The sequence below is a fragment of the Pseudonaja textilis genome, chromosome 1 (genome assembly GCF_049901715.1).
Source record: "Pseudonaja textilis isolate UNSWEBS1 chromosome 1, rPseTex1.2, whole genome shotgun sequence".
NCBI classification, from domain to species: Eukaryota; Metazoa; Chordata; class Lepidosauria; order Squamata; family Elapidae; genus Pseudonaja; species Pseudonaja textilis.
The window spans coordinates 240,878,322-240,897,680 of NC_141990.1; the positions used below are offsets into that span (position 1 = coordinate 240,878,322).

A 19,359-nucleotide genomic window follows, 5' to 3' on the forward strand; every position below is an offset into this window, starting at 1 on the left:
ACCCTATACTTGCAGGAAAACATGAGGAAGAAAAAAAGTATGCAAAAGATCATCACAAGTAATACACTTTTGTACAAATGCTGAGTCACAGAATCTTGTTTAGCATATCAAGGTGGGGAAGAATAGTGGATTTGTTCATTGTAATGAACAAGACTGCAAATAAGGTATATGTATTTAACCATTCCACATTCACTAAACACCTGAATACAATAAAAGAAAAGTTCCCCCAAGTTGCTATGTCACTACCTCTCTATATCAAGCAGCTATATTAGACATTGTAAGATGTCCTTACCTACGATGTCTTCATAGGCATTCTCTTCTAAAGTGCTCTTAGATCCAAACTTGTGCTGACTGTCAGTACCATTCTCACTTGGGGAGGGAGGATACAATGACTGGAGGCTTGAAGCATCTTCAAATTCAAAGGATTTTCTATAGGGGACAAAAGATAATACAATCATTTGTGATTGTGAGTGCTAAAACTTTTTTTTTTTAAAAAGGAAGTTATTAAAAGAAAAGTCATATTGAACAAGATCCAAACTATTCTTCGTATATTTTGTTGCACTTGTTTTGCTATAACATCACTTTAAACTAGTTAAATAAGAAATATTTCTTTACTGGGGGCTTCCCCACGACCACAATATGACTTTAGGCCAATGCTGATTTATCAGATTTTTTTTCTATGTGCCGCTGTAATTTTACAGAATTTATATTAGATCATAAGTTGATGGATATGAGTATTTTTTCAAAATCATTGTGACAGGTAAAACAACTAATTACTTGAATTTACTGCATGCTTGGAGAACAGCAGAAAAAGACAAGACTGTTTTGCCTTTCTCTGGTAGAGCAGTACATTTGGGCTGGTGCATATCTTTATAGGTAACTTACTTTTCTGTGAGCCAATTAATGCTACTAATATGCTGTGGATACTCTGACATAGGGATTGAGGAGCCACTCTCAGAGTCACTGTATTTCTGAAACTCAATTTAAAAAAAGAAAAATGAATGGGCCAGCCAAGAGAGGAGAACTTGTTCATATACTTTGCATCCAATGGCTGTGATTTGAATAGACATTCCACTTCGACTTATATACCTCTTCACAGTGCTTTAGAGCCCTCTTTAAGTGGTTTTACAGAGTCAGCATATTGCCCTTAACAATCTGGGTCTTCATTTTACCCACCTCAGAAGGATGGAAGGCTGAGGCAACCTTGAGCCAGTAGGGACTGAACCCCTGGCAGTCAGCAGAATTAATCTACAATACTAGATTCCAACCACTGTGCCACCACAGCTTATATCGCAGCTGGCAGGGGAATCTTTCCAGTACACATACACTCTTGTTTCTTACAATATTATCTGGCCAAGGCCTCAGCCATCTAAATATACCCATGGCATTCAAGGCTAAAAGAAACTCTCTGTTCATTCTGATCCTAGCCTAATGGTGTTGTACTTATATTATAAAGGAAGATGCAACAAATAATTGTTCTCAGATACCATCACTGCTTTAGTCAAGAGTTTCCAAAACATTTGTGTCTTATATTCCATAACAAACTATTAACTTCCAAAATAAAATAAAATGTAAATATCAAGATTGCTCTTATGGTGATTAAATCTAGTATTCAAAAATACATAGTCTTCTACATACAGCACAGCACACAAGCTACTCATAACTTATCTCCCTGCTTGAAAAGCAAACATTATTTTTGCTTATTTTTTGTCATGATGAGAAATAATCCCCAAAACAGGTGGCCAGATCGTTCCTTTTAAGCATCTCCTCCCACCATTTTATCTGGTCAAGTTGTTCTGACAGTACCCATTTTAATAAAAACAAGACAGTACCCAAGAACATCCAGTTTGGTTTATTAAGAGTACTGAATATTGGCTTTGCTACTGACCAACTTTAAAATTATTTACAAGAACTGTATGTACACATCCAAATACAACTGAAACTCAACAGCTTGTTTCCCAAGAACTGCACAGGAGATTCCATTTCCCAATGAGATTCTTACTCTTCTCGTTACACACACAAGAACACTTCTGATAATGCCTGTGCCCATTAAATTTAAAATATAACATGCATCTTTATATGAAGTTTTTCTTCACTTAAAAAAGAGGTTCAGGTCAGGAACCTAGAAATTAACTGGGACTAAATCACACGAGGAAATTTAATCTAGCGGTTTTAGCCATTCCCCCCAAAAAAATCAATATACTTTTTTTAAAAAAAGCATTACAAGACAAGTAGCTATAATATGGGCAAGGCTTGGCAAAAATAGAGGAGCTTTACATACGTGGAACTGTCAATCAGTCATAATTTTTTTGATTACAAATTCTGTACTCTGTACAATACTCTGACAAGCAAGCATAGCTAAGCAGAAACATTCTCTTCTCATTAAGAATCATCATGATGAGTCACATCGATTCCCACAATGGATGAATGGCTACAAAAATTGATGGAGTTAGCAGAGATGGCTAAATGGACTGCTTGGGTAAAAGAAAAAAATACAAATACTTGCATTTCTACTTGGAAACTACTTCTGGATTTTGTGCTTAAGGTGGGAAAAAATGAAACTTTGGTTTTGGGTTTTACCAATTAGATAGATTTGTTGTTATAGAAATGGCTAGTTTCTATTATTATGAAAAAGTAAAAAGTTGAGGGTAGATCTTAATGCCTTATTTTACTGCACCAAAGGAGTCAGAAGTCAATGCCTTTTTTTTCCTTTTTCCTTTGCTTCCCCGCACTATCCACTATCCACTTCCATTTTGCCTTTCCTAATTTACCTAATATTTGCTTTTGTGTTTTTTGTATGTCATATTATAAATTAATCAAATTGCAATCCCCCAAGAATCATCACGATGACACTTAAAATGCCCTCTGAGCTTAGGCGTTTCATTACCCTAACTAGGTATCAGCACTGGTAATGATGACGATGATGCACTAGCACTGATGATGTTAATTAGTTAGGGTAATGAAATGTCTGCAAGAAAACAAATAAGCTCAGAGAGCACCAAGGACCCCTCATTTCAACACTGAGCTACAAACTTTCTTCTTTACTGGTACTTAAAATGCTGCTTGCAACTATATAATGAAATTGTACAAACTATGCAGAAAAGTTTTGCCTTGCATTTGGAGAAACTGATGGATAAGTTTTCCACCAGATTCCATCAGTAAATTTCTCCATCTTGAACAGATTGCCTGGCTGAACTAGGATTTCAGTGTACGATCTTGGCCATTTCAGATTTTTCTACGTCACTGAAATCCCATCAGAGTGTAACCGAAAATAAGGAAAAATGTTTTTTAATGATAAGACGGGACATGAATATAATAAATTGTGCAAAATAAGCAAATATATCCACAACTGAAGGTTCTGAATTAGATAACAAATGACTTTGTGCTAGGTACAAGAGCTAGAGTTTGGATAGGAAAATTTCACTGCATCCCAATAAGCCATGAAAACTCATGAGGATCAGGATTAATCAAGGGGTTAAATATGAAGTTGAGAGGGAGGAGCAGTAAGACAATTTATACAAAGCATGTTCACAGTCGCTATAAAAAAATAATAAGAAATAGATGTTCTTTATTTAAGAATTTTCCAGTTTGTATTTGCTGCAATAAAAGTCAATCCCTCCAGCAACTACAGCAGCTAGCAGACACTAATATCATTTGGACCAACATACTGTACTTGACAAAACTCAATTAACAGGCCATAACAGGCCAAAGAGTCTACAGCGTGAAAGTGGTGGCCTAATTCTGCTTGCTTTCACTCTCATCTGAAAAGCATTACCTTAAGAAGGAAAGGTTTCTTGCTCTGCAGAAATGTCTCCCCAATATTTAAGGGTATAGGACAATAGCTTTCCATGTTTACCTATTTGGGGATTTTCTGTGAAAGCGTGACTCTTTTTTCGGTCTCCGTGTGGCGGGGGGAGCAGGCGTTGATGGAAGAGGGGGAGGGACAGCAGCCATTGGCGAAGGAGGTAGTCCGTTGCTTGATTTACTTGTATGGTTCTTGTCAGCTTCATACTCAAAGGTGCGTTTCGGCTTGGGCACAGGATTTACCGCTGTGTTTGCCAGGCTCTCTGGAAGCAGCTTAGAACTAAATGAACTAACTTTGGTAGTTAGCCCATGCAGCATTTTACTAATTTTTTCAGTCTCTGTGGGTGTCTCCAGATTACTCCCACAAGTAATGTTCCCTGCTTTGCTGTCATTTGCAATCTCAGTCAAGCTCTCTGAAACCCCTAAAATTAAAGACTTCTTTCTGCCTCTATCCACATTGTAGCAGCTACTTGGCAACTGAGGAAGTCCCCGGCCAGGTTGTTCTTTTAAGGCCTGTTCAATTTTCTGGATTCTGTTTAGCACAGCAGAGCTTTCTTTCGGAACCCCCTTGAGAAAGGCATTGGTGGACTCATTCCGGCTCAGTCGCTTTTCAAAGCGGTGGCAGGAATCTCTGTCTAGAAATTCCTCCTCTTCTGTTTCTGGGTAGGAACATTCAGAAAATGTTCTGCTCATCCTCTGGAAGCCTTTGTATTCAAAAGCCTTCTCACTGCAGGGAGAAGGCAACATACTAGGGCAGCTCTCACTGCCTGACCTCTCCCCAACATCCCTCTTGTCCAAGCAGACACTCATTCTGGGGGAAGGCTGTTTGCGGCATTCCCATTCCGTTATCTTCTGCCTGATATCAAGAGCCTGCGAATGGACACTGACCCGGCTGAGAGAGAGGTTACGTAGATTGGCTGCTGTTCCCAAGGAGAGAGAGCTCCGTCTAAGCTGCCGGTTGCCTATTTCTTCGCCATCCTGAGCCTCATTGGATACCTCCTTTTGTTCATGTCCCTGGAAGACAGAGAGCCTTTTATCCAGGCATCCAATGCTGATGGCTTTGAGTGGGTGATGTGGAGCTTCTGTATCTGATGGGGAAGTGGAGGTGCTTCGTAAGGCAATTCCCCACTTAGCTTGATCTTTAAGGAAGACTCTGGAATTGGAAACTTTGGTGAAATTGCCAGAACAGCAGGAGTCCTCACTGTCACTGAGTGGATGTGTTTTGAGGCTTCTTTGTTGATACAGAAGAGGTGGTGGAGACACTGACTGACACCTGGAAGTGAGAAGACACATACCATTTAGCCAACTACCTATGTAAACAAATGAGCAAATAAACAGATAAAATAAATACGATTTTTTTTTAAAAAAGAACAAGCTCTACCAACCTTCTAAAACTGATTTCTATTTTATAAAAAAGTTTTAATAAATAATTTATCAAGTAGGGATTAATTTTTTTTAAAAAGAGTATTAGTTAAAGTTTAAAAATTAAAAAAAAACCATAATCAAGTTGATTAACAATTATAATTATAGCATTCTCTGTCCAACACTGGAAACTAGTTCACAAAGAACATTTAAAACTTGATTGCTTATTATGTCTTCATTTCTGCTCTTTATTAGGTACAGTATATGTTTTCTTACAATGAGGACTCTCCCTTTTCCTCCCCACTGCTTTTCTGTTTAATTTTGTATTTTACAATATTTTGTAACTCAATAAAAATGTTCAACTTTAAATGAGAACTCTAGTTGGACTGGATGATTATGATGATAAAAAAACCCAATCCTTTCTTCCCTGAAATTGTAAATAAATTATAAATAAGCTCCACTACCACATTCTGGAAACTATCATTTGGGGCTCTGAATCATTATGAAATGAGACTCACTCCCTTAAAGTAGCTTGGAAGGATAACGTGCTGGGTATTAGTGACAGCTGAAAGTCCAATAGGTCACAGACTCTTTTCCTGTTTTCCAGATCAACATTCAGCATAATTAAAGTTAATTCAATGCAAGTTAGGCCTAAAAACAAACTGGAAACAGGTTCCAATGTTCTGTTTTATCCAAGAGCTGTTAAATGTGTGGTGCTATTATGTCTAAAAAGTTAAAGACAAAACTATTATGATTTACCTGTTAAGATCTAAGAAAGGTTTCTTCAACACTATAACAAATACATATGATAAAGCTCAGGGAGACTGCTTCATTGCTTTCTAAGGTTGCAGTGATGAGAAAAGTAATGAGAGAGAGGGAGGGAGGGAGGGAGGGAGAGAGAGGGGGGAGGGTTTCCTTGTAGACTATTTCCCACCAAATCCATCCTCCCAAATAGCTCATCTACTCCTAAGGCAGGGAACAACTTGAAAAATACAGAAAGGTTAAAAATCACTCAATTCATCACTGTAATTTTCCTCGACATCTTAGCTTCCTAAACTGTTTGTTGTTTATATATAGATACACATACACTTGAATTTATGGCTTAAAAATTCTCTTTTTCCCTTATACACAAACATGTATATTGGAGCTTCATAGTTGTCATTTGTACATAACATGTCCCAGAACCATCTACCATTCAATTTACTTTCAAACTACAGTAACCCACAACTAAAATGAATGTTACATATAGATGGACTTGTTAGTATCTCTCCTTCTATAGTCAAATATTTTGTGCCTTTTCAGGATCAATTACTACTTCCTTTGCTCTCATATTGCTATATGAATGAAGCCATTCAACAGTGCAGCAATTGAAGAAATTATTTAAACTTTAATATTAATTTAAAAAATGAAGTTTCTATAAAGTTGACAATGATCATGGACTTTGTACAGTATAGCCTGAAACTATACAGATACTAATTAAAACTCTTTTGGAGAGAGGAAAGAAATTAAACTTTTTTTGGAAAGAGTTGGCAAATTCAGTCTTTTTTTGAAGGGAAAAGAGGAATTAATTCAATATATTTTGGAGGCTTTGAGATCTGCAGCAGAACAGGTACAGTCCCTATGCAAGGCTGCCTGCCTGCTGTCTGGGAAAAAGGGACACGCTCAGCTTCATTGCAGAAGCTGGACCAAGAACTCATGTCATGTGGTGCAATCTTTGCATCTGCAATTAAGCTAAGGCAGCGTGTACGTTTGACACTTCTGTATTAAGAAGATCATATAAGTAAAAGATTATTAACCAAAATCATGCCACATTTTAAAACAAAATTACAATTTAGTGATCCTAATATGGAACTGAGGCAGGAGGATGCAGACTCCAAGTCCACATTCAACTCAGTAGAAGATTTTGGACTACTTGTCAACTTTTAGCCAAACTTACCTTACAGGATTATTGCGAAAATAAAGTGAGCATGCTACTACAGGTAGTTCTCACTTAGTGATCCTAATTAGGATCAGCAATTCTGTTGCTAAACAAGTAGTCATTAAGCAAAACACCTCCCCTGTTCAGTGACAGCAGTTTCAGCACATCTCAATTTCAGTCATAATCAGATCAGATAATCAGAGTTGGGTCATCTAGTCCAACCCCCTGCCCAAGCAGGACACCCTACACCATTTCTGATAAATGGCAGTCCAATCTCTTCTTGAAGGTCTCCAGTGATGGTGCTCCCACAACTTCTGAGGGCAAGCTGTTCCATTGGTTGATGGTTCTCACTGTCAGAAAGTTTCTCCTTATTTCCAGGTTAAATCTCTCCTTGTTCAGTTTCCATCCATTATTCCTTGTCTGGCCTACAGATGCTTCAGAAAATAGCTTGACCCCTTCCTCCCTGTGGCAGCCCCTCAAATATTGGAAGACCGCTATCATGTCTACCCTTCTCTTTATTAGACTAGCCAAGCCCAGTTCCTGCAACTTTTCATTGTATGTTTTAGCCTCCGGTCCTCTAATCATCCTGGTTGTTCTTCTCTGTATTTTTTCTAAAGTCTCAACATCTTTTTTATAATGTGGTGAACAAAACTGGATGCAGTACTCTAGGTGTGGTCTTACTAAGGCTTTATAGAGTGGTATTAGTACCTCACTTGATCTTGATTGTATCCCTGTTAATGTAATTTAGGATTGTATTGGCTCTTTTGGCTGCCGCTGCATACTGCTGGCTCATATTTAGCTGATTTTCCACTAAGACGCCAAGATCCCTCTTACAGATACTGCTATTGAGTCTGGTTTCACCCAGTCTGTATGTGTACTTTTGGTTTTTCTTGCCTAAGTGTAGGACTTTACTTTTCTCTACATTGAATTTCATTTTGTTAGATAGGGCCCAGTGTTCAAGTCTGTCAAGATCCATCTGGATCTTAAGCCTATCTTCTTGGGTGTTAGCTATTCCTGCCAGCTTAGTATCATCTGCAAATTTAGTAAGTTTCTCTTCTATTCCCTCATCTAAGTCGTTAATGAAAATATTGAAGAGTACTGGGCCTAAGACGGAACCTTGTGGCACCCCACTGCTTACTTCCCTCCATGTAGACTTAGACCCATTAAGGACTACTCATTGAGTACGGTTTGTCAGCCAATTGTGAGTCCATCTAGTGGTGGTGCTATCTATTCCATTTTTTTCTAGCTTACTAAGAAGTAGGTTGTGGTCTACTTTGTTGAATGCCTTGCTGAAATCTAAATATATAATGTCCACAATATTTTGCTGGTCTACTAATTTAGTTACTTTCTTGAAGAATGAAATAAGATTGGTTTGGCATGATCTGTTCTTAACATTAAGCGGGACATAATGTGACCTTAATTTCCAGCTTCCTGCCAGCTTCCCTACTGACTTTGCTTCTTGGAAGTCAGCTGGGAAGATCACAAATAGCAAGTACATGAGCACAGGATGCTGCAACTGTTGTCACCTGTCTGAATCACGATCATGTCATTGCAGGGGTTGCAAGCGTAAGGACTGGTCATCAGTTTCTTTTTCCAGCACTTTGTAATTTCAAACAGACACTAGACAAATTGTCATTAAGTGAGGACTACCTGAATATACTTTCAGAACATCTATGTTAAGGAAAATTCTGAGTCTGATAATGCATTTTATTTTATTTGCAGTGTCCATTTTAAAAAACAGACAGGACAAATGATTACCATAAAACACTATTCCTTCACTTATTCCTGTTTTAGTTTGTAGGAGGGTGGGAAACTCCAGACAGGACAAATGATTACCATAAAACACTATTCCTTCACTTATTCCTGTTTTAGTTTGTAGGAGGGTGGGAAACTCCAGCTTCCCTAAGAGTACTTTATTCAATTTATCTCTTTTTCATACCCTCAGGATTTTTTTCCCCCCATACTGCTTATTCCTGAGTTAATAATTACCCCTGACTGTTCTCTTTCATTCCCACCTTCTGAATTCTAGGGATAAGAAATGATCGTTCCTGCATCAATGCTACTGTTCTTACCTAATGCATTTCTCATGATTGCTGAAGGAGGGGGGAAAAAATCAAACAGTTAATTTGAGGAAGTCAGATTTCTTTTATAAACTACTCACATAAACTAAACCAAGAACCCAATGATTAAAACTCTTGGAAAAGAGATTTAGATTATTTTAAAAATGGGAAGAACTCTGTGGGACTCAAATGTGTACAGATACATTCTGATGGAGTAGGAGAAGGATGTAAGGAATGTGTGAAAGTTACAAATGTAATTAAAAGTCAGGAATGTACAGCAGCAATGATGAATCCCATTCTGGTAACCAGCTGTGAAAAGACAAAAAAAGAGCAGTTCATGTATTCCTTCCTTGCAAGCAATATGAGTGAAGAGAGAATTTCCACCGCTACTCAACTTGCTATTCAGTCATCACAGCACTCTATCTGTATAACATGCAAACACTTATGGCAGTTTGTTATAACATGAGACTTCTGTTCTTGATGACAATTGTAAACTCGGGTGTGTGTCAAATTCAAATTTACAATAACTCCATCAACCCTGAAGTTATAGAATCCTCAAGGATTCAATTAAGACTCAAATTTTCAATAAACACAGTATTTTCCACCTGCTTCCTTCATTTAAAAAATGGAAAAATACAGTGTTCTGTGAGTGTATTGAAGACATTAAAAAACCAAGACCTTGTTTTTCTGATTGGAGATGCTAACCAAACCAAACCAAAGAGTTGTCTCCAAGGTACAACTGTTTCTTCTCCAAGAAAGGTGTGCCTTCGTAGTAACAAGGTTAACCAGGTCATGATAGAAAACAATTGTGTAAAATAACAAAGTATGCAATTCTTGTTTCCTGTATCTGCTTGCTTTTCTCATATTTCCCTCTGGGTAAATCATGACCAGACTTCCAGACTATCCTCATAGATCAGCTTTTGTTTCTAGAGAGGAAGTGACTATGAACTGTAGTGGGAGGCATCTTACTGCAGTAGTTGAACAGGTTTTATCTTGAGTTATGTGCCTCCTCTTTTCTTCCAAGACAGTCAGTGTGTAAAGTACAAGCTAGAGATAATTATGACACAACACTAGCAAGGCTGAGATCATGAAATTATCTAAGCAAAAGAAAGGATAAAGAATAGAGGATAATATTCAGTTACTTTACAACACTGCAGATAATAACTAGTGTGAGTTGAAAAAGTTTATTGAAAATGTATCCATTCAATTCAATTATGAAACATACAGTATATATGGTGTTATGGTGATACATTCAGAATAGAATATCTTGGTGCTGTCTAATCCAATTTTATTTGTATATATAGTCTCCTCAGACATTTTATACTACTATAGTAAGCCATATATGTTCTTTGCCTTAATCTCATCAAGACACAGGCTCCAATCCTCTGTGTAGCTTACTGGGACCAAAATCGATTGAGTTCTTCTCCAAACTTAGAAAGATGTTTAGTGGTATAAATCTTTATTCCAACATCAGTGTACTGACATAAATCTAGGACAAATCCCAAGAACAATTAATCTATGCTTGCATTCTCCAGGCCTTTGGCTAGTATGAGCTTCCTTCATAAACACTGGAGGAAGAATTAGATTTGACATTCTACCAATCAGAAAACAGATTATGGAACTACACATTTTTATAGCTTACACTATTAAGTTTGTATTTCCCATGCAAAATGATCCTACTACAGTTTTCTGAGTTTTCAAATAATTCTTTAGTTTTGGTACACTACTTGCCTTTCCCAGCAACATATTTAAGCTGTTTCTGAGTGTAGCAAAATGTGATGTACAATAATGAACACTGCCATATGCAAAAAAAGTATTGGTGAACCACAAATGGGCACACTTTTCATGAAAATCCCAAAGGTGCTTTTCAAAAGGCAACTGGACTTTTGTGGGTTTTTCCTTTGAAAATGTTTCACTTCTCATCCAAGATTATCCATTTGAATTGAAGAAGCTTCTTGGATGAAAAGCAAAATATTTTCTAAGGAAAAAACTAAGAAAGTCCGGTTGCCTTTTGAGAAGCACCTTTGAGGACAATCGTGACCTGGATGACTGAAAATCTCCACAGACATTTTCATGAAGGTCAACTCTGAACAATTGACTTTTTATCTCTAGCGTTAACAATGGCTTTTTTGCATATATGTGATAGTCTAAATATATTTAAACATAATGACTCCCTTCCTTTAATAAATGTATGATTCATTCCAACGAAGTACACTATGCCTGAGTGCAGCATGGCAGACAGCTGATGGAAATTAAATTCCAGGTCATCACAACATTTTGGGGGAGTGGGGCCAGTGTTTACTATTCTTGAAAGGACGCCCTGTTCTCATGCAATTCTCAGAGGCTGTGTGAGAATGACTTGTGCTCTCTTGCAACCTCCCCACTTTCCAACCCTGGGGTCTTCAAAAATCATAGGAGAATGGGGCATGCTTTTCTATAGTTTTTGGAAGCTGCAGAGGCTGTGGGAGAGCATTTTTGAATCTGCGTCAAGAAAGAAGGCCCTTTGTGACCCAGAACAGCCTCAGGTAAGGCATAGGGGCCTGTCAACAGAAAAAGAACACAGCCTGAAGATAAGAGATATCCAGCAAATCCTAAGAAATGCTAGATTATGGGGGTAATCACATAAGGCAAGCTTTTTGAGTGGTAGCAATGGTGTTAGAGCCAAAATCAGGATCCAGGTCTCTCCTTCAGGTTCCACCTCAACACTAAGACTGAGGGTGAACAGGCCCAGGAACCCCAAGGGACAGGGGAAGTAGTGAAGGGGCTCTGTTATCATTAACATCCCTTCATTTGCAATTTCTTTGTTCTTGCTCTGTCTTTATAGTCTTTTTATAGTTTTAATATTTTTAATAACAATGATAATTGGTTTTTGGTATTTATTGATTGTTGCACTTTATTATTAAGCACCTCGTTTGGTGAAATGGGCAGCTGTATAAATTGGATAAATAAATAAAACACTCAATTTTTTATTTCATAACTTGATACCTCAAGGGTCTAGAGGCTATGAGAGTCTGATAGGGAACATCAGACATCAGTTCAATTAGATGTCAATTTTACTTTAGTAAGATCAGCTGTGGCTTTCTTGGGATTCTTGTGTCTTGGGATTCCATGTCGTACAAGGCATATACAAAAAAGGGAGAAGGTCAAAGAACATGAGGTAGATCCAGAAGAAGATGGAGAGATAACATCAAAGGCACACTACAACCACAATTATCTGGATCCAGATAATTTCTTTGTTTGGTTCTAAATGGGGTGGCATTCCCCCAGAGAGAAATGGTGTGCAATTTGGGGTCATCCTGGATTCCTGGTTCCTGTCCAAACAGGAACTGGCAGCTACGTCCAGAAAAATCTTGGCACAAATCCATCTTGTCTGCTAATTGTACCCAGTCTAGATCAAAAGACCTACTCACAATCATTTATGCTTTGTTCACCTCATGGCTGGACTAATGCAATGTGGTGTATCAAATTACTTGCAAGACCACCTATCTCTAATTGAATCTGCTTGTTCCATGAGATCCAACAAGGTGGGCATGCTCCAGGCCCCCTTCATAAAACAATGTCATCAGGAGAAATGCCTTTTCTGTCATAGTGCTTGCCCTCTAGAACATCTTACCACCCTACCTGTCACAAAATGTCCCCAACCATGTTGACTTTCTATAAATCTTAAGGTCTGACTTTCCCCCACAAGTGTTAGGTCAAGGAAGGATGCCTCTGCAATAATTTTCTCTATTGCACAGATCTTGACAGAATCTGAAAAGAAAGATGCTCCATAACTAGATCAAAGACCACTATAAAAAGCAAAGAATTAATAGAACTGACATCCATGTTCCTCTTCAAGCAAGCTAAAGGCAAGAAGAACATTTTTTTTTAAAGGACATGAAGCTTTCTGCCATGAACATTGATTCTGTTTTGTAGTGTAATTCTAAACTTGATTTTAATTTAATTTCAAAGCCAAAACTGAATTATTTCGAAAAGAAGAAATATGAACACTGTCGGCTGTTTTCATTTCAAAGGGGGCTGGTTCAAAGGAGCTTCAGATGATTATTTTTTTAGTTCCTTACATAGTCTTCACAACAGTATATTTATTATGTAGAAAGCCCACTCTAAAAACTGGGTGGACTCTTTCCAAGCTATGCAAACAAATTGGTTTCAAATTCTAACACATAAGACTGGAAATTTCCTTATTTGGCCATTGATATGACTACTTTTTGGCTCTATTTCTATTGCCTTCTACACCTGGATTTCCACTACATGAGAGATGATTGGTTACTTTTATCCATTATATAAAAATGGTTTGTTTCCATTTTCCAATTTCTATGTACATAATTGATTAGTGCTGGATTTCTTCTAAGTTATAAAAATGATTTGTTCCATTTTGATTCAGCATTCTGTGAGAACAGAGCAATTATGCTTTGTAAACTATGTTTTGGTACAAGGGCAAGCAAGATGTCTGAAGGTATTGGTGTACTTTCAAACACTTCCTTTGCATGCTTATCAGGCTCTCTGCTCCATTTTACTACAGAAAAAGATTTAATATATTTATATATTCATAATAAAAACAATATATAGAAAGCAGGAAACAAAGATCCAGCCTCTAGTTTCATATTTTTTTCTGGAAAACCCTGAAAAGTCGCACAAAAATTTATTCACTTTCATATAATTGGATGTTTGGGGCAGTATATCAATGATTTGATGAATAAATTTCATAATCTAAATTTCATGCATAATCCCTTGTTCTTATAATATCAAAGTCTAAAAAGACTGTCTATATCTGGAAAACAGCTAACAGTGTTCTGAAAAATCATCCACATACAGTTCATTCAATATATTCAATATGGTTAAATAAATTAGTTTTTCCAATTCTCATGTTTTTCAGATATATTTGATTCCAACTCTCAGGTTTTTGGAACTTTAGGAGTTTGTAGACTTATCTATCTTGGTGCTTTCCTCTTACAAATCTCACAAGTCCTGCCTTACCTATACTGACCTCTGTTACCAAATTGTTTCTTTTCTTTCAGACTTTCTCTGGTTCAAACTTCAAAAGCGTATCTCCAAACTCTGCCATTCTACCTGCTTTTAATACACTCCTAGCAAATAATATCTTCAGTCCACTTCATAGATAATATTTTAAGGTATTGAAAATGATTGTAAAAAGCATGTATGTTTGTAACACAAACATTTACTGTATCTATCAAAGATCCAGGGCTAGTTGCATGATTCTATCAAATGTGCTATTTTTAGTCTTACGAAAGAATGAGTAAAAAGGCCTGAAAACACCAAGACATATTGTTCTACCACAGGGGTGTCAAACTCATGTCACGGCTGCATCCAATGAGGTATCGGGACATTTTTCCCCTTTGCTAAACCAGGCATGGGCGTGGCCAGCATGTGACGCATCTGCTCATGGGCCAGGAGTTTGACACCCCAGCTCTACCAGTTCCAATTCTAGTTTGATGCTTGTTAGGAGAATGGGGAAAAAAATCACTTGCTATATTTGGTTGTCCATTCTCATTGTTTTCAATTGCACCTCAAAATTGTGTTTCCCCTCCCCTCTCCAGCTGCTTTTTAGTTGCTTCTGTTATTACAGAGTAAGGAACAATTTTCATGAATGCTTTTCATATAATACTACATTTAACAAATTACTAAACCTTAATATTAGTTATCACATTTCTTTCAACCGACTCTCTATGTCCAGCTCCTATAACTTACCCTTAAAAGTTTTTCAAGTAAGACTTACAGTTAGTCTTCACTTAGTGACATCAAATGGGGCTGGCAATTATGTTGCTAAGCGCTGCAGTCATCAACCAGAAAATCATGTGACCATGATGGGCTTACATCACTTCTTGTTCAGCAGGACATCATATGACTATGAATTGCTATTTTACTTCCATGTTCTCAGTTAATTCTACTTGTTGGAAATCAGTTGGGAAGCACGCAGATATTGATCACACAACCAAAGAACTCTACAATGGTCAAAACTGTGCTCCAATTGCAAAGAGTCACATGCTGATTGTGTGTCCACAGGGTACTGCAACAGTCATAAAGGATTATAAGAATTGGTTGTAATAAATGTTATAACTACAACTACAAATGGGCAAATTTCACAACATTTTGACACCTGTCTTGTTTGCCAGTTTTTGTCTCAATTTCTGCTGACTGTGGGAAGAAAATATTCAGACAAATAATATGTTTGGTTGAATTCACTCTTCAATATTAACATACCTCTATTTAGTACCTGCATACAAGTATTTGCCATGGCAATCAGTTTATCCTACTGCAAACACATTCTGTGAAGACTTAGCTTCTAGAGAAGACTTTAATGATGGGGAAAGAAGAAGGAAAGAGAAGAGGATGACCAGCAGTAAAGTTGATAGACCGTTATAGTAGCAATGAGTACTTCACTGAAATTAGGGACAAATCATCATGGAAAAAGATCCATCTATGTCAGGGGTGTCCAACCTTGACAACTTTAAGACTTGTGGACTTCAACTTCCAGAATTCCTCAGCCAGTTTTGCTGGCTGAGGAATTCTGGGAGTTGAAGTCCGCAAGTCTTAAAGTTGCCAATGTTGGACACCCCTGATCTATGTGGTTGCTGGGAATTGATATTGACCTGATAGCACATAATAAAATCATTTCTTGACCTGTCGACCTGTCAGACATGCACTGTACAAACCTAGAGGAAGCACCTAATTACCTGTGAGAAAATAATAACTGAGATATACAAATTACACTGACTCCAAAGAAAGCCAGAACTATCCCTAGATATCCCTCTATATACTGATATCAAACCATATTTAAACATCTTTAAAAAGCAGTAATTCTGCTACGACTATGATAGAGTTGGAAGACAGATACAGCCATCAGTTATAAAAAAACAAACATAAAGGACACTGACACAACACTAAAAAAGAACAACTAGAGCATTTGCATTTTACACTTACCGCTCTAGAGTATCCCGAGACACCTTATTTGCTCCTGCTCTCTTGGTGACACTGGCATTCTTGTTGGCAGTCATGGTCATTTCTGCCCTCTCTAAATCTGGAAACCTGGGAAAGAGAAGAATGAAACCCCAAAGAAACTTGTTGGAATTGTATGTAAGAGATGTTTACTAACCGATTTAAAATGGTAAGAAAGAGTGTCAAAGGAACTTCAGTCACATTTTCCTTTCTACAACAGCTTTGATTCAACTAACTTAAAACTGAACATGGACAAGGTACTCCCAAACAGGCTAGATATTATAAACTAAAGAAGAAATATAGGTTAGTGAAGGGGCACTTGGATTAGGTTTATACACAATAAACTTTTATTCCTTACTCATTTTGTCAGCTCTGCTGGTGAAGACAACCATGTGGGACCGAAAAACCATCTCATGAATTATAAACTAGCATCTTCCAGAATCTTATTTATTATAGCCAGAGAATATGACTCAAACTCAGGGGAAACACACAAGAACAGAATGACTATCTTGGTTTCCAGCTTTTTGTTGTTGATGATGATGTTGTTAAACCAGAACTACAACAATTTCAGGTTTTTAGATGACTTCCTTTTGAACAAACCATAACATTTTAGAAATGATTTCACTGCATTTCATTGTTGGAGATGCAATAAAATTAACACTTTATTTAAATATATTGTTTCAATTGGTAGGAAGCACTTACATCAGGGATGGGATGCAAATATTTTTACTACCGGTTCGGTTCTGTGGGGTGTGGCTAGGTGGGCATGGCCATGTGACTGGGTGGGCATGGCTTTTTTTACCCTTCCTCCTGCGCTCCATCTTTTGCCTCTGGGGAGGCTGTTTTTGCTCCCAGGAGGCTTCCCTGAGGCCCCTGAGGCAGAAAACAGTGATGGGGGGGGGAGGCGCAGCACACACACACCCTCACACCCCTTTTTGACTCTTGGGCCTCAGGGAAGCCTCCTGGGTGAAGCAGTAAGACAGAGAGGGGAATCCCAGCACAGCTGATTGTTGGAACAGCTGATTGTCAGGAGTGGGGGGGAGAAATACTGGTTTGGCCAAACCAGAAGCTGTTTTTTTACTACCAGTTCGGCCGAACGGTAACGTTTTTTACTACCAGTTCACTCAAACCGGACCAAACCAGTAGAATACCACCACTGATTTACATGTACAGTATATATCATAAAAACACATTTGAATGATAAAGGAGCTTCCTCCTATATACCATTCGTTGCTAGAGAATGAATGCATAAAAATTCTCCATGTTAAAATATTGCTCACTGAACGTATTTTCACTCAATTTTTCCTCCAAGAAAGTCAGGCAGTTTACACAGAATTTATCATTTGCAGCTCACAGTAACTCTGAAAGGCTACCAATCATTTTTGTTCCTGTCCTTCAATTCCAGTTCTACATGCTAAAATAGTGATAGAAATTACTCAAGCTCTAAAACTACATACCAGTACTGATGTCTATTTCCAACTAGCCAATGTCTATAATTTATTTCATAAACTCCTGGATTTCACCACACTTCAATGAACTCAACCATATTTGCAAGTATATTGGGAGAAGGTAACTTTTCAGGAGTCCAGCTACACAATTCAGCTACACAAAGAAACAATTATTTCCACAAAACAAAGCTAAGTGACTTCCATTGGATTAAAACATTCTATATCTTGTTCTGGTGTTGAGCCTGACAGGTAGCCCTTGACCCAAGCACAACTTCCCCAACCATCTTGCACACCTCTGGTTATATTATAGCTTCCTTTATAAGAGTTCAAATAAATCCCCCCAATACTGCAAAATTTAGCTGCAGCTTCCAACTTCTGACTGGTTTCCATTCAAACTTCACCAAAATTAGCTACATCAAACATATCCAAACTTCAGAAAAGATCACCTGGAATGATGGGCCCCAACCAAAGCCAAAACTTTGAAGGAAGAGCTGTCCTAGAGTATGGAGTTTGTTACAGTGTTAGAAACTTACACTTCTCTCAAGTTTCTTCCTCATTTCTAGTTTTCTTTTACCTGATACACACAACATCCTAAACCATACTGTGATTCGTTTGGCTTATCTTAACATACTACATGAGCATGTCATATACTAGTTAAGAAATCCTGGCTTAGTTGCAGTCTGTAAATTCGTCTCTGGGCAGACTTTAGCAATTTAAGCCTCTTAATGAATCTTTGGAGTAACACAATTTCAAAAAGATTTAAGTATACTGGACTATCCTGTGGAGAGTAAAATGACAGAAGTAAGGGTGTTCACAGGGAGGGATATCAAATATCTGTTTGACTTACCCCTATTTACTTATTGAAAAAGGGAATGGGGATTCGAACATACAGTCATGGAATACAGGAAGGAAGAAAAGAAAGAGATTTTAAAAGAGATAATAGGTGGAAGCTTCTTAAAGAGAGAACCAACCTAGAACTAGAGAGAAGTTTCCAGACAGTGAGAACAAATAATTAATGGAATAGCTTGCCTCCCAAAGTTATAAGTGCTCTATCGTTTTTAAGAATAGCCTAGGGCTAGGCAACAATTTGATCAGGATAATATGAGGCTTCCTGCCTTGAGCAGGGGGTTGGACTAGAAGACCTGAAGAGTTCCCTTTCAGCCATATGATTCTATGTTCTATGTAAACCAGCTGAACCAGAAGATCATATGTATTTTAGAATTAGAAGGGGCGTTGGTTCTTACCTGATACGCTTCTTTTCGTAGAGCTGTCGAGAGCGTCCAGGTTGGGAGGAGCTCCAGTCTCGGCTCTCACAGGCTGAGCTTGAGATTGAGGAACGCCTCTCACCATCACGTGGTCCTCCGGGCGCTCCCCAGTTTTGCGAAGACGAGAAGGAAGGCCCTGTTCTCATCTTACTCAGGAAAAAAATATTAGTTCGCTCGGTCGAACAGCAAGGTTTCCCACCAGACGGCCTATGGGTGGGGCTGGACGCTCTCGACAGCTCTACAAAAAGAAGCGTATCAGGTAAGAACCAACGCCCCTTTTCCATAGAGCTGTCTCGAGCGTCCAGGTTGGGACATACCAAAGCTTGGCTAGTCCTGCGGGCGGGCTCCCGTCTGGAACAGAACCTCTCCTGGAACCCTGATGACCCGCTGGAGGGCATGCCCGACAGGAGAACCCCCTGGAGGTTGGAATGCCTCAACAAGAGGGCCTAATGAAGGAGGCGGGGCTGTCCAGAAGGCAGCCCTGCCGGGGGATGCCAGCAGATGCTTACTGGGACCGTGTGGCAAGGAGGCTAGGTAAGATCGGC

At 38.3% G+C, this 19,359-nt stretch overlaps 1 protein-coding gene across 6 annotated transcripts in view; it reads right to left on the minus strand.

Moving 5' to 3' along the window:
- DENND2B (DENN domain containing 2B) overlaps positions 1–19,359 on the minus strand; it is a 157,016-nt gene that overhangs the window by 61,026 nt on the left and 76,631 nt on the right. For 2 of the 6 annotated variants that reach the window (XM_026706479.2, XM_026706478.2), the window contains 3 exons: positions 16,087–16,191; positions 3,857–5,077; positions 293–429 (listed from right to left, as the gene is read on the minus strand). In XM_026706479.2, the coding sequence (XP_026562264.1) occupies positions 293–429; positions 3,857–5,077; positions 16,087–16,166 (1,438 nt within the window). In that variant the 5' untranslated portion in view covers positions 16,167–16,191. The remainder of the gene's footprint in view (positions 1–292; positions 430–3,856; positions 5,078–16,086; positions 16,192–19,359) is intronic. The other 4 variants (XM_087921084.1, XM_026706480.2, XM_087921083.1 and 1 more) reach the window with 3 other exon arrangements.